This window comes from Sphaerodactylus townsendi, linkage group LG14 (assembly GCF_021028975.2).
Source record: "Sphaerodactylus townsendi isolate TG3544 linkage group LG14, MPM_Stown_v2.3, whole genome shotgun sequence".
Lineage (NCBI taxonomy): Eukaryota > Metazoa > Chordata > Lepidosauria > Squamata > Sphaerodactylidae > Sphaerodactylus > Sphaerodactylus townsendi.
Window position 1 is genome coordinate 44745915 of NC_059438.1, and position 27908 is coordinate 44773822.

Here is a 27908-nt window from a genome sequence, read left to right on the forward strand (position 1 = left end):
TACACTAAAATGAGTCCAAAAGATATTCATTACGAAATAAAGACTAGTTTTTAATGATGTAGTATATTCATGCAATGTTTAAATTTTTTGGTAAGGGAATTCCATTAATCCATTCACAATGTTATGCTCTTCCAGAGGTTTCTGTGAGATTATTTTGGGCAATTTTTCCATCTGGAAGACATTATCACAGATGCTTGGTTTCGCAATTCTTAAAACTGTGAATTTTTCAGCAAAGATAATCCGCCTCTTCTTCTCAGTGAAAATGTTACAAAACAAACAACCTTAATCCCGTTGTTCCTTTTCAAATCTATGTACACAGAACCAACCCCTTACCTCTTAAGTGCTAAATTTCAAGGAGTTAAATGAATAGAAGATTGTTTGGTGTGGAATAGATCTGTACAAGGAGTTAAGTGCAAGGAGGGGGAGCAAGCAGTAAAAATGAAAACTTTTTGAGAAGAATACTCCACAAGTCAGCGATTGTGTAGCCTGAGCTTTTCCATATTATTCTATCCTTGGAGGAGAAAACCTATAATGACAGCAGGCCATAAAAAGGATCCATTTTGAGAATATTTTAATGAATGTCCTCTGCCTAGGGGTAAGGCATCTTGCAAGCAAAATGAAACCTGACAACAAAGAACGTCACGGCCGAGTAAGCTGAATGAAACTGGAGATAGTTCATTTCATAATAATTTCATAATTATCTATGTATTTCAAATAGTATTACCAAATCAGTGATTTTGATAGAACTGTACAACTAATCCCAAAAGTTGTTATACTAAAAATAAATATACTAAAAAACCTTTATTTGGTTGTAAATATTAAGATTATTCTAGCAAATGAATCTGTACGTAGAAACCATGATTTAAATCAAGTCTCTGTGACAAGCGTTTTAAATTGTGATTTAAGTCATAAATTAAATCAAATCAACCCTGCAAAAAAATACCAAAAAACAACCAACCCTGTGTCAGGAATTGTTTTCTCCTTCCATCAAAGGAATGGCTTCAGGGGATGACATTCACACCTACTCAGAGAAGGAGCTCCCTCTCCCATGTTAATGGACCTCCCTCCCTCCCTCCCTCCCTCCTGTAGATAACAGGAATGATCCTGATGCTAACTCTGAGGTGGCTGATCTTTCGCTGTGCTGGCCTTGGGGATGCACCCAAGGCTCTTTCTTTTTTCTGTATCTTTCTTTTTTCTGTATCCATGGGAAAGCGGGGGTGGGGGTGGGTGGGTGGGTGAGGTTGTGGGGGTGGGGTGGTGGTTACTGCATGGGGATACAGACAGAGGCAGCTGCAAGTGTGAGCAGAACTGGCTTTCGCAAAACCAGGTACGTGCTGTTGTTGCCAAAGAAAGACTTCTGATCCAGTAACCAGAGTCTCATGTCAGCTGCAGTCATAAGACCTGACACCTTTTCATAACAAGGGGTACTAGAACATAAAAGGAATCATACTGTAAAAATGACTAGCAGCCAAGCCCATTGTGGGGGAGATGCAATGAGGCCTAGCAAAGTGTGGGGCTGTAGTAGCCCCCACCCCATCCTTGCTCGCGGCACGACACTTACCTGGGCGAGTGTCTGTGGCTCGGGGGTGGGAGAGGTTGGAAAGTGTGGCTTGGGGTATGTAGAAGGGTGAGGATAGGTGGAACAGAGTGGCTTGGGGTGGTGGAAGGTTTGAAAGGGCAGGTTTGGGTAGCAGAATGGGAGAGGGTGAAATGGGAGGCTTCAGGTGGGGGAGGTCAGAAAGGTGAGTGTCCTGGGGGGGTAGGGTGGCAAGGAGAGGCATTGGGTGGGGGAAGGTTGAAAAGGCAGGTTTGGAGTGGGGGAGGAGTAGAAGGTGTGGCTAGGGGTGGGAGGAAGGATGTAGGACAGTATGAGAGGGGAGGGTTGGCAGGTTAGCATTGGGGTGGGCAGGGAGGCAAGGTGAGCCTTGGGGCGGGAGGAGGGTTGAAAGGTAAGGCTTGGGGTGGGGGGGATAGGTAATATGTTAGTATTGGGGCGAGGGAGAGTGGCAAAGTGAAGGTTGGGGTGGGGGAGGGTTAGAAAGTGAGGCTTGGGGTGGGGGAGGATTGGAAGGTGTGGCTCGGGGAGGGTGGGAAGCTGTAGGTTAGGGTGGGGGAGGGATAGAATTGGGATGTTTGGGGGGAGGAGGTGAAAGGGGCTGCCAGGCTGCTTGTTGCGGAGGTGGTGGGGGAGGCAGGGAGACTCTGCTAGCTCAGGCACCCAGCTGGTCTTTTAGGGGATGGGGGTGGGTGCAGAAAGGGTTAGGGTTAGACATTAAGCCACAATAAAAATACTTCTCTGAACAAATTACCTTTTTTGACTTACAGAATTGCAAGTCAATGTTTCATGTGTATGCAACAGAAATTTTAAGCTGTACATTTCATATTTTTGAAATAAGTCACAGCACTTTACCTTTTATATTTGATATTCAGCAGAGAATAAATTGCACCCCCAATACACAACGGGTACAGCAAATATGACAAGTACTTCATGGCCTGAGAAAGAAAAGGAACATCATTTGTAGACAATCCTCTCTTGCCTTATTATGCAATTGAGGCCTGCTCTTCCTCTATTCAGAAAATGCCATCATAAACCCCCCCCCCCAATCTGTGCCATATATAAACACTTGTGGTGGCTTTCCACCGTCAATGGAGGAGAATTACTTCATGCTGTTCATCCTGCCCTGAGGATAAAAGTTCAGACTTCTCCCATCAATCCTTTAAAAAGTAGAACACAGAAAAAAATGGTCCAGAGATCTGAGTTCTGTGTGTTGCATAAAAATATCATGAAAACATGTAACATGGACTAGTCACAGTTCTTCGGAGATCTCTCAGCCCCACCTATCTCACAGGGTGTTTGTTGTGAAAGGGGAAGGGAAAGGAGTTTGTAAGCCCCTTTGAGTCTCCTGCAGGAGAGAAGGGGGGGGGGGGGGATAAATCCAACTCTTCTTCTTTTTCATTATAAAGTTGGTTTTACTGGCATTCCTTTTACGTCCCAGGGAGATTTGCTCCTTTTCTTGCAGCTGCCCATGCCATCTTGTATTCCTTTACTCAGTTATGTACTTGAAACTACTAGTAAGGAGATCAAAGTCCTGCAATACTAATCCAGTTGTCTGCCAACAACACTAGGCTCTGATTCCTGCTTGCTTGTACACAGTGATAACTATTGTTACTTAGTATGGGCTCTTTTACTCACTATCAGGATTCAGCTATTCTGCTCAGTTCAGAGTTTCAGATGCCTCTTACCTGATTGTCATACTCCTCCATTTTCTTTTCGGATTCAGTGAAGTCTCCAAACTATTCAAAATATAGAAACAGAAGAATCAAGATGGGAAGGGAGAATATTTGGGTATTCTGTCCATTAGACATTCTATTATTTCAGAAAGCCACTACAGAATCAAATTATTGCCTAAAGTTGGGATCAACAACTGGGTGGCCTTTGGCCAAATTTGACCCCCCCCCCCCGACAGTCCAGTGCCTGTTCTGTTGCCAAGCGCTGGAGGCAATAGTGAAAAGGGAACTTCCGACTGAATTCCAGAACCAGCAGAACTGGGACAATAAAATGGCAAAGGCTCACAAGTCTTCTTAGTTAAAAACAGTGAGACAAATCTGAGAAGCTAGTGCAGGATTCTCCCCAGAAAGCACCGTGAAGTACAACCATGTACCTTGCTATGTGCTGCTACATTTGGCAGGCAAAGGCAAGAGAAGACAAAGGAAAATATCTTCTGGATGTAACAGAACAGTTTGAAGGTTTATGGTTATTAATGGTGATTTCATACGTCAGAACTGTCAGGAGGCCTGTTATTATGGGGATTTTGCTATTGCTGCTTTCTGTATGCTGGGGGTGGAGGAATGGGCTAATTGCATTTCTAATTGACTTTCAACTGTCTTCTGTATGATGTTATACTGTATCAGGTGCTGCTCAAGGTCAGTGCCTGGCCATCTCTACCGTTAGCTCTTTCACAGTTCCTTTTGGGCATGCTTTCCCAGGATGGGGGGTGCAGGCTGCTTTAACTACTGGGTTTTGCATGGGAAAACCTCAGTTCTGGCATGACCAGAGAAGATCCTCATTACTCAGTAAACTACGAGGATGATTGAGGGACAAGAGCGCCTTTCTTATGAGGAGAGGCTGCAGCGTTTGGGACTCTTTAGTTTGGAGACGAGACGTCTGAGGGGGGATATGATTGAAGTCTATAAAATTATGCATGGGGTAGAAAATGTTGACAGGGAGAAATTTTTCTCTCTTTCTCATAATACTAGAACTGGGGGCATACATTGAAAATGCTGGGGGGAAGAATTAGGACTAATAAAAGCTGGACTAGATGGACTCTGGTCTGATCCAGCTGGCTTGTTCTTACTGTTCTTATACACGAGTTTGTTTCAGTTTTTGGGATTCTGACAAGAACCCAGCACCCAGTTCTACATGTAACAGAAACACAGTGGGCTGATGATCTAATACAGTATTCTTTAAAGGTAAAATACAAAATTCCTTTGAAATAGTTCCAGCTTGGTGACTTTCACCTGCTTACTACTCAAATATATCACTATAGACAGCTGATCTAAAGTAAAGCCTAAATTCTAAAATGTTCTGCCTTCATATGCAGAACAAGAGAGCCTGAGGGTCCACCAGGCACTTTTGGACAAGAGACCGGATGTCCTATTGTGCTGTGTCAATTAGAAAGAAAAAGAATGCTTTTGAAGTACACCCAGGGCAGAAAAGCACAACAGCTACCCAGCATGCCAGCCCTAGAATAGTTGGGGGTGGGGGGGTGGGGAAAGGGGAAGGCTTCCAGTTTGAGATTATGTCAAAGAATCCTACTGGAGCCAGAGCAGAGTTCCCACAGACCAGTATTTTCAGACACCTTTTCTTGGTTGCCTCAAATGAAAAAAACAAACCCACGACACTAGCCATTACTTTTCACAGAACACTTTGACCAAGTTACAATTCAGACATAAGCAATCGCCCCTTCCTGGCAGATGTGTTGACCTCACTCACAACTGGTCACTTTGCAGGGTGTATTTTAATTTCCATACCCATCATTCATATACAGTAGGTTACAGAATTCTCAGAAAGTAATTGCCCATGTGAAAAGTTTACATGTGAAAATTACTGATGGGCAGTTCACCCCAATGAGTTTACCTGTTTAGGTACAGAAGAAACGCTTCACCTGTATTCCCTTGTCTGGTGTGAAAACCATACAAGTGTCTATTTTTTAAGGGTACCTTATACTTGTGTATAAGCAGGCCATACCATCAGATGGACTAAACTATGGTAAATGTGAAATGGAAATTTTTTTTGATGATATCCATTGTTATTTAGAAGCAGCAACAGGGCGATCTGAACTGGATTGAAACAGGAACTCTGGGGAAGGGGTGTGCTGTCCCTTGGTGCTGTTCCACCCACCCACCCCGTCCCCCACCACCAAAGGTTTTTTTTTTTGCCTGTCTGTGAAAAGAATGCAAGAGCTTAAGTGGGGGAAGGTAATAAAAGCTCCATTTCCCCACTGGGTCCAGACAACATTTTCCATTTTTGCAAAGTGCCTTTGCCAGCAAAACAGAAATTTCCCGCCTTCTCTTAACACCACAAAGAATCTCTCCTTTGGATCAGATGTCCCATATAAAGTACAGTTTGGCCCAACCTACCTGCCTTGTACAATTATGACTAATTTTAGAAAAAAAATACATTAATGGGATGAGCCCCCTCCCCCGTACATACTTATGCAAAATATAACCATACCTTAACTGCTGGCATTAGACCTCTCCATTCAAATGTCATTTTCAGTGCTTTCTTCACTTTCCAAAGCTGGAAAAGAAAATTACTCCATTAATACCTTGGTGCTAGACATTTTCACTACTTTCAACATTGTCATGATACAGCCATGACAAGACTACTCATGCCCTGGCCACTTAGTTGCTTCACTATCTACTGCCTTCAACTGAAAGAGATGAGGCAGGATACAAAATGCAACCCATCCATCCGTCGCAAATGAGACAGTGGCTACAGCCCCCATGAAATCTGATTGGACATGACAAAAGTTATTTCAGTGATTATTTGTTCATTAGGACACCAGAACTCTGGAAAAATGGCCAGTGTTTGCTAGCGCCAATCAACTGCTTTGGAGGAATGAAATCACTTCTCAAAAGCTGCTATTAGCAAAATATGTTGACCTGTGCATGGGAAGCACATTTTCTGACAGAGATGCTCAGCTTAAGCCTCGAGGTGCAGCCAGCTGAGGGTCACTTTAACATGAAAATGGGACCATTCTCTGTAACTACTTCCACATATTCAAAACCAAACGCAACAGGGAAAGTGGATGAAATTGGTGGGTTCGCCGTTCCTATAAAGCTGCTCATTCTCAGGACAGGGAAGAAAGCCACAACCGATCCCTTTGCACGGTATGTTTTAATTTTCTTAACCATCGTCCATATGCAGTGAGTTGCAGAATTCTCAGAAAGTTATTTATTAGATTATTTTTATTAGATTATTGGCTCAAAGGCAGGGCTGTGCTTCAGGGGCAGTTGTGGGAGGATGACCTGCAAAACACTGAGTTCAGAACAAAGCCTGGTTCTTGACTATCTCAGCTTGGATTTCTCTTAAGAGGGAGCTAGAGCTTAGTGTTTTAGGCCTATGGCCAATCCCTTGAGACATCTCAGAAGCCAAAGGGCTTCCTGGAAGAAGTTTTCCAGGGTCCTGCCCCTGAAGAGCTTCTCACTCATCCCCATGACCAGCAAAACCAGAATGGCAAAGTGAATTTTGCTGAACAGATCCCATTCAATAATTCAGATTGCAGAACCAGACTTTTCTTAGTGGAGGAGATCCTTCTTTTTTATAAATGCAAAGTATAGTCCTACCTTGGGAATGCTTAACTCAGATCACTGGAATGGCTTTCACTTAGCTTTTGGGTATCTCAATTAGGTCACCAGTTCAACTTACTGGTACAGAAGACAAAATATGGATTCAAGCCAGTTTTCACCCATTACAGACAACTGGTAACATGGCTTAGATCCACATAGTCCTTCTAAGGTGCTTTGAGAACCAGGCAGCCTACACAAACACAAGGCACACCACATGAAGAGATGCGCGACGACTCACCTCGATCACTGCCCCAACTCCTGCAGGAATCAGCACCAAGAGGCTTGTTTGCTCATCCAAGAGGAAAAAAAATATGACCACTGTGCTGAAACATCGCCAAAGCACTGCATGCAAGGGGGGAAAAAATCACATTAATGGATAGTGGGTGTTGAAAGGTGTCACTTTTGAAGAACTCTGACGTGTCACAATAGTTCCAAGGTGGAGAAATTATTGGAAAATAAGAAGTACAATTTCAGAAAATCCTGTCCAGCCTTTGCAGCTGAATAACAACTATTTGTCAAAATTTAGAAAACCAGTGCATATTCCCCAGCCAACTTCTCCAAGCTAATAATTAGTTGCCCTTTGGTCTTACAACTAGTATTAAAAGATAGTTCTGACTGCTTAAGAGTACTCTGTTTGATGAACGAGTTTGCTCTTCTGATTATAGAACTAGTGAAGATTTGTCCCATGTGACTTTCTGGTGCCTGAGGTTTACAGTGGATCAGGAAAGATATTTTTGAAATATTTCACAACGATGATAATATTTAAATAAACTGGCAGTACTATCGGCAGGCAGAAATGTGGGTAACACTGCAAAGGACAAGGTTTATTACCATGGCTGTTAAGACTAAGACAATACAGGGACTGCACTGCTCATTAAGAGCTAAAAATAAAGCCAAGGCTGATGGTACAAGTTAAGGAATAATAAAATATTGTATTACTCTGCTGAAAATTCCCTCTGTATTCCACAAACAGGCTTCTTCTTCTTAGATTTTATACACTGCTTTTCTCTACTGTAAGGAGTCTCAAAGTGGCTTAGTCACATTCCCCTCCCCCCACAACAGGCCCCTCCTGAGGTTGGTGGGGCTGAGAAAGTTCTGAGAGGACTGTGACTGACCAAGGGCACCCAGAAGGCTTTGTGTGGAGAAGCGGAGAATCAAACCTCATTCTCCAGATCAGAGTCCACCACTCTCAACCACTGCGCCACACTGACTCTTCAGGGAAATCTGCTAGTCTTTCAATGTTCCTTCAACAAGAGTACGAGAGCAGTATCAAGTACCAATGGAAGTACCATTTAGCACCGTGGTGGCGAACCTTTGGCACTCCAGATGTTATGGGCTACAATTCCCATCAGCCCCTGCCAGCATGGCCTTTTCTTGGGCGGTAGCAGCAGCTCCCAACGTTCCCTCTCCTTTGGTTCAGGCTGATGGGAATTGTAGTCCATAACATCTGGAGTGCCAAAGGTTCGCCACCACTGATTTAGCATATAGTGATTTGCACCATCAGCCTTGGTCTTATTTCTAACATTTTAGAAACAACACAGTGGATCCAAAGGCACTTTTCCACCAACCTAACAGGTCCCAGTGGCAAAGCAGGATGCGTGCGTGGATTTTCGTCAGTCCCCTCCCCCTGCAACCCCACAGGTGTCAAGAAGGAGCAGAACTGCAGCAACAGAAGTGGGGAGGCAGAAGAGTCCCACTGAGCAAGCGACTTCTGATATTATGAATGCAACCCAATATTTACAGGAGTCATGGTTGCATTTTTATCACTGTACCCTGCTTTGGGCACTGTTAACAACAAAAAGGTATTCTAGACAGTGTACATGGGCACCATACCTGCTTTTGTAGACATGCCAATCATACTTTTCTTTTTCGTCCAAAAGCTGATGTCATTTTTGAAGGCAAGGAAATCAAAGAGGAGCTGCAAAAACCAAACACATTTGCAGCATGTACTGGCATCCAATGAACACGGGACGGCTGTCACTGTGCTAAGAACAGCCTTGGGGTTTAGATCCACACAAATAACGAACCACCAAAGGCCCCAAAGAAGACAACTCTGCCACAGGGTCCTGCCTGGTGGTCTTCATGGGATTTTCAGTTTTCACACTCAAACAGATATTTTCAAATCTGATTTAACATGAAGCATATTTGATGATAAAACATGCAAACATTAGTTGCGTTTAGACACAGGAATAGTTTCAGCGATCGGAGGTCATAAACAACCAACGCATAAATGTACATAGTCAACTTACGTGGAATGCTGCTACAAAGAACGTCAGAGCAAGAAGGTAGAGGTTTGTGTCCACAAAAATTCCCTTTACTTCATCGGCATCTTTTTCTGAAAAGCCTGAAATAAAGAGTAAGACAGCGTGGGAGTCAGCAGAAGACTAAAGAGACCTCGAATTCTAAGCAGCTCAGATCTGACTTTATGAATACAAGCACTCTCTCTCTCTCTCTCTCTCTCTCTCTCTCTTTACATCTTAAGGTAGGTAAGTATTAATGGACTATAATAGCTATAATATCATCCAGTTAACTGCATCATGCAGGAATGGAATAGCCATTAAGAGTCAATGCATGTTAATTGTGGAAGGCTGCTAAAATTTTAGGAGAGGGACTATTGCTTAGTAGTAGAGCAGAAAGTCTTTGGAACTTTATATGAAAGCTACATAGCAGAAACACAACTTTTTATTGTTAACATATTCTAGACTTACGCAATGCATCAGAAAAATGCCACAGAAATGTTGATTCTGCACAGGCCAAACAGAATGGATTGAGGCCCTTTTAAAAAGTGTTTGGGAGGAAAGTTCCCACTGTCAGGACTGAGCAGGTGGGGGGGGGGCATGGCAAGGGGGGCATGTTTTACTGCTTGTTACTCTGAAGATGTCCGGTGCTCTCCCCCTCCCTGTTCACCCCAGGACTTCCCGGACACAGATCTTATCTGCAAAGGAGTGTGACCTGTTCCCAAGCCTGCATTACTTAGCAGTGGAAATTGGAGAGGCCATTTGGCTGTGGGTGGAGGAGGGGGGCAGGGGGATATAGGTGATGGGTCTGAGCGAGGGGCTCAGATTCCTCTTTACATTGTTGCCCTTCACATCTTTTGGAATAAAGGCTTTAGAACAAATCTACAGTTTCTGTTATTTCTAGACTCGAGGATCGGACATTAAGAGGAATCTCACAGCTTGACTCGCGTTTGGCTCCATGTCCGACAGGCAGGTCCCCCATAGGCGAGGCCCCCGCAGGCGAGCCCGACTGGGGACGGGTCAGAGCGACCCCTGGGCAGTGAGAGGCTTCAGGAAAGAGACGCAGCAACAGGCAGCACCTGCGCGACTCGGGGGAAGAGGGATCAGATGCTCTCGCCCCCGAAGTGCCTAATCCACACCGAGGTGCTGGGCACGGTGCTCAAGGGAATGCGTGTATGGAATCGCCATACTATTTTGCCCCCTCTCTGCAGGGGTGCTGGGGGGCCAAGTCGAAACGGCAGCGTGAGTCCACCTGGCTTACGCAACCCATGGACCAGGACATTTACTCGGAGTGGGACCTGGAGACGCAGAGTGAGTGGTCAAGAGCCCAGGTCCAGACCGGGACGTGGGCCCCCGAGCGAGGAGCGGATGCTTGGCGGCAGGAGCAAGATGAGATGCGGCAGGAGATATACTTCCTGTGGCGAAACATGGAACTCCTCTTGGCCTGAACCAAAGGAGAGGGAACGTTGGGAGCTGCTGCTACCGCCCAAGAAAATGGCCAAAATATTTTCTTGAGTCAAGTTACATGACTACACTGGCTCCATGTCAAGATGCAGAGACTTGTGTGGTTCAGAAGCCTCCACAAGGCTCACAAAGAACGTATATATGTGACTTGACCAATGTTATATGATTTCCCTCTTGCCTTTGCCCCTTTTTAGGATATAATGAAAGTTCTTTTGTGCTGAATTTTGTCTAGGTTTATATTTTAGCTAGGTTTTCCAATCGGTTTGAGGTTTTGTCATTGTTAGCTTAGGATATTCTTACCTATAAGTATATGTGTTTATTCCTTAAAGTTTTCCCTAATGTTTAAGTTTAGAAATGTTATTCTTGATATTTGTGTTTGTTAGTAAAAGCAGTAGCCTGTAGAAGCTGATATTAAGGGACAAGGAAGTTAGCCTTGGAATTCAGCTTAGACCAACACCCTGCCAACTCCTTAGCAAAGACAAAGACCCCTTTGGTTTTGCAAATTAAATCTGATGGCAGCACCCAGAGATCCCAGCCGTTGGAAGACGTGTCGGGACCACCGTTGGACAGTTTGAACTCTCCTTTGTTGTGGGACTGAGGCGTGGGAGCCTCAGGTCATAACTGAAGGAAATAGCCATCTGATAATGCAGATAGCTGGGTGTGGTAGCAAGCCCACAGTTCTCTGAATGGACCTTCTCCGCTCTCCTTTCAGCACCATTGTAAAGTATCGCAAGAAGACGCTTGACAGTGGGATTTCGTGATCCCATTCACAAAAGTTGTAATTGTATCTTTCTTTTGTAATGATGTTTCTTTATGGTGTTTGGTAGGGGACCTGCCCCCCCTACCTGCCCCCTTTACCTGCCCCTTTGAGGCATGTGTATAAAAATTATTGCTCTTGGTTACAAGAGCGTGATTCTCCTGCCTGAGCTGTCACCACCGCTTCTGAATAAAATACTTTGCCTTAAAGAAACACCAGCTTCCTGTGCCTCACTACGTTGCTGAGCTGAAATCCCTTATTGTTACCTGAGCAGCAGCGTTGCCACTGGAGGGGATGCTCCTGCCCGCCCCCCTGACAATGTACCTCCAGATGCCATACCAGTACCTCCAGATGCCCTCCCAGCCCTGCAGGGGCCACCCGAACCCCCACCGCCAACCCCGCAATGGCGGTGCTGTCTGAAAGCCCATTTTGACGGGGCAACAGATGCATTGCCCTACTTCCTAGTACAAGTGGAAGTGCATATGGAGAAGTATGGTGACGAGTATGAAGACGAGATCGAGCAAGTGCACGAAGTGGAAGCCCTCCTGGGAGGGCTGGCGGCCGACTGGTACATGGGACTGTACAAAGGTCGGGCACCCGTGCTGCAATCCTTCCCCGGCTTCATGTTGGCACTGTGGTGGCAGTTCAAAGACCCTTTCCAGGAGGAGAAAGCCCGCGCCCAGCTACAGCAGATCCAGCAGGGTCCCAATCCGTGGGTGAGTACGTCTCCGAGTTTTGCCAGCTAGCCGGGGTGGTCCAAGATTGGCCAGAGCCGGTAAAGATCCACTCCTTCCAAGAAGGGCTGCATCCCGAAGTGACCCAGTGGACCATGATGATGGCGGAGCCGACTTCCCTGGCGGGGTGATGCACGCAGGATGGGGAAGCGGAGATTCGGCTGCGCAAGGTGCAGCTGCTCAAGTGGTGGAGCAGTCCCCCACACAAGGTCCCGCTTCCTGCCAGGGGGATTCTACGCTGGCCCGCAGCGACAAGGGAGCGGTGGAGTCTCTCTACGCCCACGGTCACCGGCTGGGGCTCTGTCTGCATTGCAGAGGGGAAGGGCACCTGGCAGCTGTACTGCCCAAGTAAGAGATCTGGGCTGCTGGTACCCTCCTTGAGCAAGGCGAAGAAGGCGGGGGTTGCCAAGGGAACTGGAAGGAAGCCCCCGTTCAAGAAGAGGATGGCGGCAAAAGTGGAACTGTGTGAAGCAAGTTCTGCCTCTGAGGAAGCGGGTGACCTGGAATCCAGCGAAGTGTTGGCGGGAAACGACAGTGACCTGGTTTGAAGCGCGCCCACAGCCAGGTCCCTCCCAAGGGCACAGACCTAAGGGTGAGTGGCACCAACAAACTGTTCCTCCTCCCCTTAGCAGTTTCCAACCAGACTTGTGGGACTAAAGTGCTCACTCAGGCACTGGTCGATCCAGGGTGCAGCCGATTCAGGATGCCTGATGCAGCCGTCGCTCGTAGACCAGTTGGAGCTGAAGTGGGTCCCCTTACGCAGTCCAATTCAGTTTGAGCAAATGGATGGTGGGGTGTTGGGGGGCGCGCCAGCCATGCATCAGACTGAGCCCAACCTGATCCAATGCAGGGGGCACTGGGAGAACAGGCGCTTCGTCATTGCTGCGGTGGCCAAATACTCCTTAGTGCTGAGGGTTCCTTGGCTCCATGACCATGATCCCAACATCACCTGGTCCACCAATTCGATTCAATTCAGTTGTGCACATCGATGCCTCGGACATGGCTATGGGCACGGCCCTAATACAGCGGGGGGTGGATGGGAAGTTGCATCCCTGTGCCTATCTCTCCTGAAAGTTCTTGGGGGCAGAGCGGCATTGGACTGTTGGGGACAAGGAGATGGGGACGATTAAACGTGCCTTGACAGACTGGCGCCACTGGTTGGAGGGTGCTGCCCTTCCCTTTGAGGTGTGGACTGACCATAGGAATCTGGCTCTGCTTAGGGCGCCAGGGAGGCTCTCCTCCAACAGCTCTGTTGGGCTGATTTTTCCCCTCATTTCAACTTCTTGCTGCATTTCTTCCTGGGGAAGTCCAATTGTTTGGCTGACGCCCTGTCTCGCTTGTCCGACCCCTCCCCAGTGGCTCCTGTTCCGTTCAGGACTGTATTCTCCCCTTCCCAACTGGGCCTGGCAGTGACCACCCGCAGTCGGGCAGCGCCCCGCATCGTTCCCTCCACCATGCCTGCATCCCCGGAAGAGGCCTTAAGTGACCAGCTGGAGAAGGAGGGCGAGTTCTGGTGGAAGGGGGATCGACTCTATGTGCCCCTGTGCGCACGCCTCCTCGCATTGCAGGGGTCCCACGATGTTAAATCAGTGGGGCACTTTGGGTTTGTGAACTTTAGAACAATATCTGCAGAGCTACGTTAACTACCCCCAAGACAATTGGGTGGACTTGCTTTCCTTCGCCGAGTTTGCATACAACAACACAGTGCATAGTAGAATGGGGGAAAACCCCTTTGAAGTTGTTTCAGGCCAGTTGGCTAAGCCCTTTCTGTTCCTGGGGAGGTGCAACAGGCCGGTGGAGCTCCAGGAATGGGTGCAGTCTATCCGGCAAGCATGGGGCCCCATGCAAAAGGCGCTAGAGAAGGCTAAACAGGGGCACAAGTGGCAGCCAATAAGAAACGAGCCCCCTTCGCTCTCACGGTGGGGGATTGGATGTATTTCTCCACTAGGAACTTGAGGGGGCTACAAGGATGTAGGAAACTAGGGCAGAAATATATTGGACCTTTCCCTGTGCTTCGATTAACCATGTGACAGCCGACCTACTGTTGCCTAAGAATCTAAGATCCATATACCCTGTTTTTCTGGTTACATTGTTGCCCTTTGCATCTTTTGGAATAAAGGCTTTAGGACAAATCTACAGTTTCTGTTATTTCTAGACTCGAGGGTCTGACACCCACCAAACACTTCTAACCCGTTCTATTTGCCAGAACACTTTCAAACACTTCCTGTTAGTCTGTGTGAGGTACCGCAAGCAGGAAGCATTCAATTCCCACCCCCTTTTGTCCATATTACGCTGGATTCCCCAGGCGGCCTCCATTAGAGTGGATTTTCTAATAGGCAGCCACCATGCTGTGCCAGTATGTGGGTGGGATTCTTGGCTGGCTGGTTCGCATGGAAAACCATGTTTCCTGTGCGAGACATGCTGCCTCCTGCCGCCAGGATCCCAGTGATCCCAGCTGGCCCTTGAACCCGCTGTGCAAACAGCAACACAGGCAACTGAAATGGGTTCCATGAACCTGTGTTGCCTGTGCAGAATCAGTCAAAGATCTTTATTCTTCAATGCAATAAAAAACCTGGCTAAGATGGGGAAAAAATTCATGGTTTACTTATTTATATTTATGCCCCGCCCTTCCCACCAGGCTCAGGGTGGCGAACAATAACATTTACAGAATTAAAGCAACAGTAAAACATAAACCAACATTTAAAACATTAAAACAGGGGTCCCCAAACTTTTTAAACAGGGGGCCAGTTCACTGTCCCTCAGACTGTTGGAGGGCCGGACTAAAAAAAACTATGAACAAACTCCTATGCACAAATGATTGTAAAATGTTTGATTCACCTTTCAGCCTTTCTGTCATGGTCTATTTTTAGAACAGTGACCACAGTATGTCAAGTACAGGGTGGGCTCCAAATATTGTTGGGGAGGCTGTAGAATACCTTCCCCTGTAAAAAAAAAAGCAGAACTTTCCCAATGAAGCATTCCATCTAACCCAAGATTAGATATCTTTCTGGGTTCTTCCTCCCTAGCAGCCAGCGAGCGATTCACCAGCCTGGCTGATGCCAATGGGAGTGAGGCGGAACAGAAAGCCTGAGAGCAACACATGGAGTAGCCGAGAGGGAAGGGCGGAGCAGGTGTTGCCACATGTAAGGTTTCCAACTCTGGGTCAGAAAATTCATGGAGATTTGGGGGTGCCATCATGCAATTGCAATCAACAGCCGTTGGGGCCGGTTCCTCCTCTCCCTCGAGCCCCCACTGCACATGAATGAAGCCATCGCCGCCATGCCTGGCGGGCCAGATAAATGCCTTCAAGGGGCCACATTTGGCCCCCGGGCCGTAGTTTGGGGACCCCTGCATTAAAACAACTGACAGATGGTGTTGAAAACCCACCCTCTACTACACCCATGGGATGACAATGGTGATGATAATGGTTCAGGTCGGCTAGCTAGGTGGAAAACGCCTGGCGGAAAAGCTCCATCTTACAAACCCTGTGGAACTCATTCAAGTCCCATAGGGCCCTGATCTTATCGGGGAACTTATTCCACCAGGTAGGGGCCAGGACTGAGAAAGCCCTGGCCCTCATGGAAGCCAACCGGACCTCCTTCGGGCCAGGGATCTCCAGTAGGTTACCCTCCGATGAACGGAGGGACCTAATGGGGCAATACGGGGAGAGGCAGTCTCATAGGTATGCAGGTCCAAGACTGCTCATGGCCTTAAAAGTCAACACTAACGCTTTCAGTGGCAGAGAATCTACTTAGCATACAGAAAGTCCCAGGTTCAATGCCTGGCATCTCTAGTTAAAAGGACAAGGTAGTAGGTGATGGAAAAGAGCCACTTGCCAGTCTGAGTAGAAAATACTGGTCATTGATGGACCAAAGGTATTCGGAATACAGCAGCTCTGTATGTTGACCTGTGTCACATGGGTTCTGGAAAAAACAACAATTCTAGGGAAGCTGAAGGCAGCAGGAAAAGAGGAAGACCCGACATGAGATGGATCAGCTCTCAAAAGGAAGCCACAAAGGCCTTCAGTTTGCAAGACTTGAGAAAGGCTGTTAATGAGAGGACGTTTTGGACTCATAGATTTGTGGTAAGATGGAAGCAACTAGATAGGTTATGATCATGTTATGTACGTAAGACACATGCTGGGCACAGCCAACCTCCTGAGGAAGAAACGGGGGAAGATATCCGGTGCCTTTGGGCTGCACCCGCTTGGGCACTTCAACTGGCTGGTGGGGAAATGTCACGACTGGTGAAAAACTCCCTGTACAAAGTAAGGCCTGAGGGCAGATGTTTGCCAGAACTTGTCTTCCAACTACCTTTCCTATGCAGAGGGAACTGTTTTTGTATGGAAGAACATTCAGACCTGTCGCCAGCCCCCTCCCCCCAGCCCGATCAGGACTGATACAGTTTTGTCACCACCTCTGCTGAATGTGTGAACTTGGTCACTATTTCTAAACGCTAGATTTGGAACAAAAAGTTCACATTTCCTCCGAAGAGGTAAAGACATTCAGCATTCAAAATTAGAACCCCCATTTGCCATAAGGCCTGCGACTGCCCCCTTCGCCTATGGCCATGCCTTGTTTCCGACATCAGGGGCAGGGGCTTACCAAACTGCTGCAGTGAATACACGGCATCTTGCATATGGATCCAAAATCTGAGCTTTCCCAGGGATATTTTATCATACGACACAGTAAGTGGCAGCTCCGTTGTTGAACGGTTTATAATCTGCATTGTTTTTAAAGATAATTCACAAGATTAGCACTGATATCTACAAACCAGTAAAAGGTTACATTCTATATTTGTTTCTGAATTACATGTAACAGGACCACACTATGGACAACTGATGCCCATCAGTGGTGACCTTCACAATCACTCTGCTCTGTGTAACCAGTTCCAAGCACAGTGCAGGACACTCCGTCCCAGCATGTTTCCTTTTTGGCAGCACAGGCAGATTGCTTGTGCTTGGAACTGAAGTGTGCCAGCCGTGCATGGTGGAAAGGGTTAGGTTCTGGGTAGGGGGAGGAACGTACAGGCCTGATGTCCTATGCAAGAACTGGGTGTGTTCCTGGCATTACATTAACTTGGCAGAGGACAGACATAAAACTTCCCTTGCTGGACCGACTGCTGGGCAAGCGGAACAGAATCCCGTGACTCTCAGTGGAGCAGCTCTGAACGCCTTTTCCTTGTCTATTCTCTGCCAAGTTAATGTAATGCCAGGAACTGGTTACACACCACCAAGAGAAAGCAAAAGGTTTCATGCTCACAAGGCAGTAAACCCCAACACGGTACCCACTGATGGCACAGTGGCCAACAACACACTTCCTAGTGCCCACTTTGTTACTATTATTCATGTCATTTCTGTGCCGCCCTTCCCTTCACAGGCTCATGGCTGTTTCAACACATTCACACATACAATAAAATCACGATTAAAGTCAATTTCACATTCAGATGGCGATTAAAATTCCTGATTCCCATAAATATAAAATACAACAGATCCAAAGCAAAATCCAAAACTGGAATCAGAAAAGTTAAACAGGGAGGGGAAAAAAGAAGGCAGAAGAGATGAGGAAGGCCATTTAGATGGAAAAAATGTTGCTGCCTCAACCAAATGTTTTAGAGGCCCTGTGGAATTGCAACAGATCCCGCTAGACCAGGGTCTGTAACCTGCGGCTCTCCAGATGTTCATGAGCTACAAATCCCACCAGCCCCTGCCAGCACGGCCAATTGGCCATACTCTCAGGGGCTGATGGGATTTGTAGTCCATGAACATCTGGAGAGCCGCAGGTTGCAGACCCCTGGGCTAGACAGAGAATTCCACCAGGCTGGGGCAAGGCAGAAAAAGCCCTGGCCCTAGTTTAGGCCAGTCAGACATCTTTCCAGTGAGGGATCTCCAACAGATTGTCATTCGCTGAAAGCAGCATCCTTCGGGGGACATATTGGAAAGACGCTCCTGCAAATAGGATGGCCCCAGACAGTTTAGGCTTTAAAAGTGAACACCAGACCCTCGAATCGCATTCAGTACTCCACCTGGAGCCAATGCAGCTGACAGAACACTGGTTGAATATGTAAGGCCCTGCACGGCTGCATTTTGCACCGGCTGGAGTTTCCGGAGCAAGCCCAAGGGTAGTGCTGCAAAGAGCAAGTTGCAGTAGCCTCTCCTAAAGGTGACAGTTGCATGGATCACTGTTGCTAGGTCGGTTTGAGGCAGGTAGGGTGCCAAAAGTCTCACCTGGCAAAGGTGGTAAAAAACATGTGTGACTTGAGTCTCCATTGATAAGGTGGCATCAAGTATCACACCAAGACTCTTGACAGACTGCACGCCATCAAGAGTTGGAAACTGGCAGATTCCACTCAAGCCTCCCTGGCCCAGACCCAAGACCTCCATCTCAGAGGGATTTAGCTTCAGCTGGCTCTTTTTCAACTACTTCACCGTGGACAGCTGGCCAAAACAAGTGAGGTGGTATCAGGATGGCTGTCCATTAACAGATAGAACTGGGTGTCATCAGAATGTTGATGACACCCAAGCTCAAACTCCCTGATCAGCCTGGCAAGAGGGCACAATCAGATGTTAAACAATATCAGAGAGAGAATCGCCCTCATGGGACACCACACACTAGCGAGTGGCGCGTTGAAGTTCTCTCTCTGACGGCTACCTTGTCCCCGACCCTAACGAAATTAGTACAGTGACTGGAGGGCTGATCCATGGATCCCAGTGTCCTGTTTCCTAAGTCTTGGGTAAAATACAGGAGAAAAGGCGAGAGTTGGGTTGCTCCCTTTCAGCTGAATGGCAGGGCTCATCCTACACAGGCACGTCACAGCACAGCTTTCTTCACTATACCTTTTTCAACATAAAGATGACAGGAAGTTTGAGAATTCATCTGCCAATTCCTCGACCGTCTTTGTTCTTGAATGCTCTGTTGGGTCCCAGTGTTTTGGGGACAGAACTAGGTAGGCACCAGAATCCAGACAGAACATTCTACAACAAAGACGGTCCAGGAAATTGCAGATAAATTCCCACATTTCCTGTCATCTTTATGTTGAAACAGGTACAGGCCAAAGAGAGAAACTTCCTTATGTCTCTGGGTTTGGCCCCACAGGAGAAAACAGTATCTTTTGAAAGGGAAGCCAAACAGCATCTCTTGCCTCATGTGGCAGCCATGACCTTATTGGCCCAGCTGCCCTCCAAAATAGTTATTATTTTTTTGCGGTGGCGCCCACCACCCTTTCTGAAAATGCAAATAACTACCCCAAGCGACCTCAACTTTGTTTTTTAATAAGCTCTGTCAAATTTAAGCTGCTGCAGCAGATGCAATAACTTGACTGCTATTAATCAAATACAGATTGAACATTTCACATGCTGTACTGTTACTCACCATTAAATCTTTCACTCTGTTGCTCAGTTGATCGATAAATAGTATTGGAAGGTAATGCACTGTCTTGCCCAGCTGAACCCTAGGTTTCAAAATGGATTTCATTGTGAACATAATAGGCCTAGAATGTATTCACTGTTCCACTGTTACTCAAAAACTATATAGCTTAACCTCTTTTTACTGAATGCCTGTTTCAGGATACAGAACAAATTTGTAATCAACTCAGATATTCTTCCATAGCCCTTTTTTTGGCTGGAGAAGCAACAGTTAAAGGGCTTTAATATGCTGATGGAGAGAGAAGGCTCAGCTCCCCCACTGGGCACCAAGTTGGACAAGTTTGCAGAGGTTGCCATGACCTTTGTGAGGCTCAGGAACTTGACCAAGGAGAAACACAGCTGGGAAAATGCAGCATCAGTAACATCTGGCATTTTTGGAGTTGAAGGTCAGGGTCCACTCCTCCTTTGCTAAAGAAGCCTTCCCATAAAAACTGCTGACTAGGATCCTACACAGTTCAGGCACTAACAGCCCTGTGAATAGGAAACCCCAAGAAAAACACAGTTTTGGGATCCTCTTTCCTTCCACCCTCCAAATACAAAAAATGCAACCCAGCCCGCCACCGGCAAGCCCTCTGTAAGGCTTATAGGACTTGCGCCACGTGCCTAAACCATCAGAGGGAGCCAACTAACATCAGCTCCGCCCCCAGGAATGCCCCAGTTCGCACCCACATTGGTGACCCAGACTTCTGGTTTTTGTGGTGGTGGGGCTGGTGGCTGCCAGTGTGTTTGCCTGTTCTGCCAGGATAAGTGCCCTGGAGGAGGGCAAGGCCATGCTGCTCCCTCAAGTCCTTTTGGCCCCTCACTTCTGGGGGCGGGGGCTGAAAGCTGTTTGCTAAAAGCAACACTCATCCAATCTCCTTGTCTTTCATAGTATTTGCAACGTTGCTGTTGTTAAAAGGCTGTCTTTTGCCCAGACTATATATTTACACACATGAACGTATGTGTGTGTGAAGATTAGACTAGCTATAAAAAGCACATCACTTTTAGCTTACATTTTCATGTATCGGTGCACATCAGCTGGGAGAGAAGATCCATCAAACACAAAGTCTTCCACCATGACGTTTAAGGTTAATCTGGACCTCCAGTGTGAGACGGGCTCATCTAGCGCATAGGTTTGCTTTTTTTCTGCTTCAATTTGCTTCTCAGAGCAAAAAAAAGAAGAAGTTAAACACACACACGGAAATGTAAAAATCTTTTAAGAAATCCTGATTCTGGCTTCCTAGAAGCTGACACACTTGCTCATGCACTCTCAGCTCCTCCAATCCCAACCTTCCGGGGCAACAACTGCTGTCTTCTTATAAAGTTTACTGCTTTGCTGTTTTTTCCCTAACAGCATGATGGTTGGGGTCAACCCGTAGACCTTGCCTCCATCAGCAGAACTCCCATCCTTTTCTCCAGGGCCTCAATGCAAAACACCCCAGAAAAAATATCAACATTCGGAGAAGAGTAATTTTGCACAATTAAATAGAGATGGAAGCAGCAGTGCAAGGTGTGTCAAAGCTCCATTGTTATTTCATCTAACAACAAACTTCATGGTCTGAGTCTACTTCTGTGACAATATGATGGAACTTCTGCAAACTTGGGGGTCTTCCCAGAGGAGCAAATTAGCCTTGCAAAATGACACAACAAGGACAACTTGGGCTCTCATACTCCAGAAGGCACAGACCATTGAAGGCAGGTGAAAACAACCAGGTCAGTGGAAGGAATGAGGACAACAGCAGCTTCCAACTTGTGAGGATACTAATACAGCAAAGAACTTCCAACAGTTCTGCTTCCATGAGCTGAAGGGAGCTCGTGCCCTTGGCTGAGCATGCCCACTTGAAGACACAGAGATTTAAGGGAAGAGGAAGAACGGTCCAAATGTGCTCAATCAGGGTGAGCAAATTCTTCACATACACACTAAACCAGCCCTGTTTGTACAGGGTGTGTGTGTGTGTGTGTGTGTGTGTGTGTGTGTGTGTGTGTGTGTGAGAGAGAGAGAGAGAGAGAGAGAGAGAGAGAGAGAGAGAGAGAGAGAGCGAGAGCACTCTGGTTAGAAGCAATGCAGAAAGCCACACATCGACCAACAAGAAGAAAAACAAAACTCACCTGAGTGACAGATTCTCCAGTGAGAAGATTAATTTCTTCTGGTTTAGGGACCATGTATGTAGTCAGTGGGCTAACAATGTGCACCTGTTTGCCATCATGCCAAGGCAGGATTCCAGCATGGTGAAGAAAGATGTATGCATATAAGGTCCCGTTATTCCGTGTTTTTTTTGGTACAGACACATTCACGGTTCTAACAAACAAAAATACATTTTGGCATCATACACCCGACTCAATGTCAAATCAACCAGGATGACTGGCAAAAGTACCAAGAATGAATATGGATAATACCTGAACAATTGCTCAGTATTCTTCTTTGGATCTCAAGACCCAGGCAAAGGGTCCCCTTTGGAATTCTGACATAGCGTGGCTGCCACAAAACGGCTGCTGCAGCTGACCTTCAGTAATACCATGAAGATTCCTGTGCTGTGGCAGCAGCCACTGCTAAGAGCAACATTTTTTAAAAATCCACACAGCCCCAAACGTCTGCAATGGTCAATCAGAAGCCTTGCAGGGCAAAAGCTCCACCTACTTTCTTAAAACGCTTGGCAGCCACCAGCACCCCATAGGCACTATGTTGGGGGCTCCTGACATAATTGAACTGGCTCCAATTCTTCCAGTGTATTTTAATGAACCATTTCAGAATTAATAATGATAGTAAAGAGCCTGGTTGGCAGTAAGCAGTCAACCTTTTTTGGCATTATTTAAGACCAAGTCAGAATTTCACCAATGACACAGATAAATTGTGCCCAGATGACAACAGAACAGATTGGCTTTGCATTGCCACTACCTTGAACCAATAAATAAAATAAACACATTCACTTAGAGGAGAATTCCATCCATGCCAGACTCCTCCACAAGAATGTTCAGTACTGTAGTGTAAGTTGTACTACTATGACTTGAAAGAGTTTTTCATGAAACACACAGAGCATGTCGCTGTTGTGGATTGCCCCAGCTGTGTGACTGTGGTCTGGAAGGTTTTGCTCCTAATGTTTCAAACATTAGCAGCAAAAACTACCAGACCACAGCCACACAGCCAGGACAATACTCAACAACCAATTGATTCTGGCTGTGAAAGCCTTAGCCCGAACATACATAGCATGATCTAGACAAAGATCAAGTATTTCAATGTGAGAGATTTAAGAACTCACTTGACTATTTATTGCAATGGGAAAGCTACATATTGCCCACAGATCCTTCCTGAAGAAAACCAGCAAGCCAGAAAAGTAAGTGATTAAAAACTACATATGCTGCAAATGTGTAAGAAATCAAATGATCAAAAGTGCAAACAGAAGCCTTATAATAGCCATGAGACACCCAAGAACTGGAAAAACTTCAGAAGACACGAAGAGACTCCCGGAGGCAACCCTTCCTATATTCTTCTGGAAGGCTGTTCCACAGGACTGGAGTAGCTACAGATAGACTGGAAGGGGACAGCAGCAGCAATGGCAGACACAACTGCAGGAGATGGGATACCTGACAGGTACTTCTGTGCTAAGCAAAGTTGACTTGGGGCAGACAGTCTTGAAGGGCTCTACAGGCAAACACTGCCACCTTAAACTGGGCTTGGAAACAAACAGGCAACCAATCAAAAGACCAGAAATTAGGTGGCATAAGACCTGACCCCGCCACCCCCCCAGCTCACCCTGATGACAGATGGACTGCTGCAGCAGTTTCCCAATCATCTTCAAGGGCAACCCTATGTAGAGTATGTTACAATTGTCAAGCCTTCAGGTGACTGTCACGTGGATCAGCATACCAATTGAGTGGAAATGGAAGGTCCGCTGTGGTTGGCGAAATGCACTTTTGGTCACAGCAGTGAACTGTGGATCCAGTTGGATTCCCAAGCTGGTTACAACTTTCTTCAAAGGAAGATGGGCCTGATCTAGCATGAGAAACAAAACCCCTTCTGAAGTAAAGGCCTTCAACGTTGCTTAGAAGTGCCTACTTTGGGCCACAGTGTACCTGCACTTTCAGACATGGAGGCAGGGCTTAGCTTGGTTGTGTCACAGAAAGTTTTCTGATGTATTGTGTCTCACAAAACAGGGATGTGCAGATCCATGCCTACCAAATCATCTATCACCAATGACAGCTGGCATTAAGATGCACGGCAGGGCTTTGATGCAGAGTGTGGAAACAAGAACAGAGATATAAATACTAGATCTCTACCTGCTGGGCATGTTATGAGAGATTCTACCATTATAAAGGGAATCATAAATAAATCCATACCTTTCAAATTTGGATTCAACATCAAAATTCTCCACATTCAAAACCAGATCGATATTATTCTCAGTACCTATGTTGGATCTCGTTGTTGTGTAAACACTTAGCTGAAACAGAAGAGAAATGAAATATTAGTGTCTGCAGCAGGACATGTTTCTTTCTAATCTGAGCTTTGTTGGGCTCTGAAAAAGGCTACATTTTTGTCATCATTACCATGCAGTCCTTTTATTTATCTAAAATGTTTATTTCCTGCCTTCCACCAAGTCCTGAGGTGGCTTATGAAATGTGAACATGCATAGTCAACATCCAATATAATGTACACCAAATAAAAACACTTTTCTTGGGATAACTGCAGCAGATGGATTTTATTTAAGATCAGTTTTTCAAGTGGCAGTTTTTATGTTTTCATCCCACAATACTTTAGTAACACTGTATCTGTGCATGCATGCGTGACCTAACTTCCCTCTTCCCTGCACCACTTCTGCATGGTGAACAGCCAAACCAAAAGCACGTATTGTATGTCCTTCTGAGGAGGCCCACATTTAAAATTTTACCAAAGGATCATGAGACCTAGCAGGTCAAATTTGTGTCACTGAAAGAGAATAAAAAGTGTTGTTCTTCTCATTCTATTGTATTTATGTTACTTCATTTACCCTTCACTTCTCACCACAATAGGGACCAAAAGCAGCTTATAATGATCTCTATTTACACTCAAATGGCTACACCATCCTGGCTGGTATTTGGGACTGACACCAGCTCCTCTGGATTCCTCATAATGGATGTTGCACTTCCCTGCAAGCAGGTCGTCTTGGTTTACTTTCCCAAGTCGTCTCCACATTTGGCCCTTGGAATCACTCTGTTAATATTCCTCCTGTCTTCTACTTGGCGGATGCATTCTCGCTGATCCATTTTGTAGTAGTGAGGGGCTAGACTAGATACACTTCTGCTGTTGCTCCAAAGCCCCTGAAGAGGACAGCTCCTTCTTGCCAGTAGCAACACTGAAGCCCTCCTTCTTCTGGTGACAAATCCGGGGACGCTGCTGAATGGAACCAGGGCACAGCCCTCTGCCACACTCACACTGGCTCTCCCTTTCAGGAAACCACGGAGGGACAGGCAGCGGCTTCTCTGTGCCAGCAACGTCCACCGGGTCCGTGCCAACGCAAGGGTGCTCGCTGCAGCCAGCACGCAGGCCCTCCCCGCTGCCCCCAGTCGCCACACAACAAGGCCCGCAACGTGATCACGCCCTGACAGAAAAAGAGGGGTCCGAAAGGGGCCCAAAGCCGCCGCCCCCCACGGCCAATGAAAGCTCTGCCCACAAGTGCCTGCATGAGAGAGGAGCACCACCACAGGGAGCCAAAGTGCCCCCCCCCCCCCCGCGACGGCTTCCTGCCAGGCCCCGGGCTGCCCAAACGGCCCTGGATCTGGGAGGAGGAAGGTTAGATTCGCCCCCCCCCCCCCGCCCCCCCCCCCGAAGCGTCCACACAGCCCCACGGCAGGCAGGCAGGCACAGGCAGGCAGTGATGGGTTGGTCCCCACTCCCCCCACCCCCACCCCCGCGGAAGCTCCCGGGGCGACCTGGGGCCAGTCACACATTCCCAGCCTAAAGGCCTGCTTCGCAGGGCTGTTGTGAGGACGGAGCTGGGTGCTGCGGGCGGCCCTGGCCGGGCGGCCTCGAGGGAGCGGGGTTCCGCGGGGGCCTCGCGGGCGGCCTCACCTGGAGCTTGGGCCGGCGCGCCAGGTAGGGCCGGATGCAGCCGTCGGGCGCCCCGTGGGCGAGGCGGGCGGCGGGCAGGCAGGGCCGGGTGTGGACGATGCCGTACATCACCCAGCAGGTGTGCGCCACGTAGACGGCGAAGAGCCCCACCGCCAGCCCCGTCAGCGAGCTGCGCCTCGGCAGCATGGCCCCCGCGCGCCGCGCATCCGCGGACCCCGGCCGGCACGGTCGCTCTGGCCGCTGCCCGCCGGTCGCCTCCTCCGCCCTAGGCCGCGCGCGCGGGTCGCCGGGAAATGTAGTCCCGCCTTTCGCCCCGCCCCCGGAGGGCGCTGGCGCAGGAGGCCTCGTGGCGGGCGGAAACGGCCCCTCCCCGGCTAAAGGAGGGCCTCGCGTGAACCGGCGGGCTCAGCCCGGAGGGCCCCCTGGCGGCCGAGCCGCTGCGCGCAACGCCCTCTCCGGCAGGCAGCCCGCGCGTCCCGTGGATGCCAACTCCCGCTTGGGATATTCCTGGACAGGTGGTGGGAAATAATGGAGTAATTATTTCTTACTGATTAAACACCATTACTCAAAAATTGTAGGTACAACTGGTAGTAGTACTTGGTCCAGTTGAACCTGGAGACCAAAATAAGCAACTGTTACTTTTTTGTGTATGTTAAATCTGAAGCTGTGATAACACTGATAACGCTGACTTAATTCAGTATTGGCCGTGTAAAAACAGGGACTTGAAGCCTGGTCAGCTTTAACTGTGAAATCTTTTCTATAGAACCTGCCAAGCACAGGCATGTTGGCTTCAATGAGCCTCTACAGCCAGCCATAATACACCCATAGGGAGGGTCTCCTCTGCCTTCATTTTGTTACCACCCAGGAAAATAGCCAAAATATTTTCCTGAGTCAAGTTACCTGACTACACTGGCTCCAGGTCAGGACACAGAGACCTGTGTAGTTCAGAAGCCTCCCTAAGGCTTGCAAAGGATATATATATGTGTGTATGTGATTATGCCAATGCTTTACATGGTTTCCCTCTTGCCTTTGCCCCGTTTAGGATATAATGAAAGCCCTTTTAGCGCTGAATTTACTATTTGCCCATTGTCTAGGTTTATATTTTAGCTAGGTTTTCCAGTTGATCTTAGGTTTTGTTATTGTTAACTTAGGATATTCTTGCCTATATGTGTTTGTACTGTTTTAAGTTTAGAAATGTTATGTTTAATATTTGTATTTGTTAGTAAAAGCAATAGCATGTAGAAGCTGATATTAAGGGACAAGGAAGTTAGCCTTGGAATTCAGCTTCGACCAACACCCAGCCGACTCCTCAGCAAAGACAAAGACCCCTTTGGTTTTGCAAATTAAATCTGATGACAGCACCCAGAGATCCCGGCCGTTGGAAAACGTGTTGGGACCACCATCAGACAGTTTGAACTTTCTTTTGTTGCGGAACTGAGGCACGGGAGCCTCAGGTCATAACCGAAGGAAATAGCCCGTCTGATAGAGATAACTGGGTGCGGCAGCAAGCCCACCCAGTTCTATGAATGGACCTTCTCTGCTCTCCTTTCAGCACCATTGCGAAGTCTCGCGGGAAGACGCTTGACAGCGGGATTTCGTGATCCCATTCACAAAAGTTGTAATTGTATCTTTCTTTTGTATTAATGTTTCTTTATTGGTGTAAGGTAAGGGACCTGCCCCCTTTACCTGCCCCTTTGCCTCCTTTTGATGTTTGTGTATAAAAGTTCTTGCGCTTGGTTACAAGAGCGCGATTCTCCTGCCCACACTGTCACCACCACTTCCGAATAAAATACTTTGCTTTGAAGAACACCGGCTTCCTGCGCCTCACTACGTTGCTTGAGCTGAACTCACTTATTGTACCAATTTCAAAACCGAAGCATTCTTGAGAGCCCTGACATGACATAATCTGTCTTTCAAGGTTTCCCAAGTCCTCTTGAACCTGGGTCTTTCCCACTCAAGTTGCTTACAACCTATCTTGCCACCAAAAGTACTTTTTTCCTTTTAATGTTGCATGTTTTTTCCAGTTCGGTTGCAGAAACGGTTCCCTTTATGCAGTGGCATTCCGGGCCTAAATGGCACCCAGGGGCTCCGCTTATGGGAGCCACCAAGGAGACATGACTTGTGGGGGCAACTCGGAGGGCTGCCGTGATGCCCGCCTGGCCCGCCCACCACTGAGTCCCAGCCCCCCAGCCTTGCTGCAGGCCAATTCTGGCCTGGGGAGGGCAGGTCAGCCTGCAGGGAGACGGGGGGTGGGAGGGCTCGGCGGCGGGTGGCTCTGATGGGAGGCCAGGCAGTAGGCCTTGGGTGGCAGCAGGAGCTGGCCAGTGGCCGTGGCAAACAGCTCAACCGGCGAGCGGTGCCCCGGCCCAGGGGGAGCCACTGGTCGCCGACCAGGTTGCCGTGCTGCTGGAGAGGTTGG

General features: G+C 47.5%; 1 protein-coding gene across 1 annotated transcript in view; it reads right to left on the minus strand.

The window, feature by feature from the left end:
• Positions 1-25776, minus strand: part of CLPTM1L (CLPTM1 like) — a 40908-nt gene extending 15132 nt beyond the window's left edge. Inside the window, exons 1-12 of the mRNA XM_048515492.1 lie at positions 25490-25776; positions 23782-23882; positions 21556-21745; positions 20460-20605; positions 19415-19493; positions 16649-16766; positions 9102-9196; positions 8686-8770; positions 7091-7194; positions 5735-5800; positions 3244-3294; positions 2411-2493 (exon numbers count right to left, since the gene is read on the minus strand). Coding sequence (XP_048371449.1) covers positions 2411-2493; positions 3244-3294; positions 5735-5800; positions 7091-7194; positions 8686-8770; positions 9102-9196; positions 16649-16766; positions 19415-19493; positions 20460-20605; positions 21556-21745; positions 23782-23882; positions 25490-25675 — 1304 coding nt within the window. The 5' untranslated portion in view covers positions 25676-25776. The remainder of the gene's footprint in view (positions 1-2410; positions 2494-3243; positions 3295-5734; positions 5801-7090; positions 7195-8685; positions 8771-9101; positions 9197-16648; positions 16767-19414; positions 19494-20459; positions 20606-21555; positions 21746-23781; positions 23883-25489) is intronic.
• Between the last annotated feature and the right edge of the window lie 2132 nt (positions 25777-27908).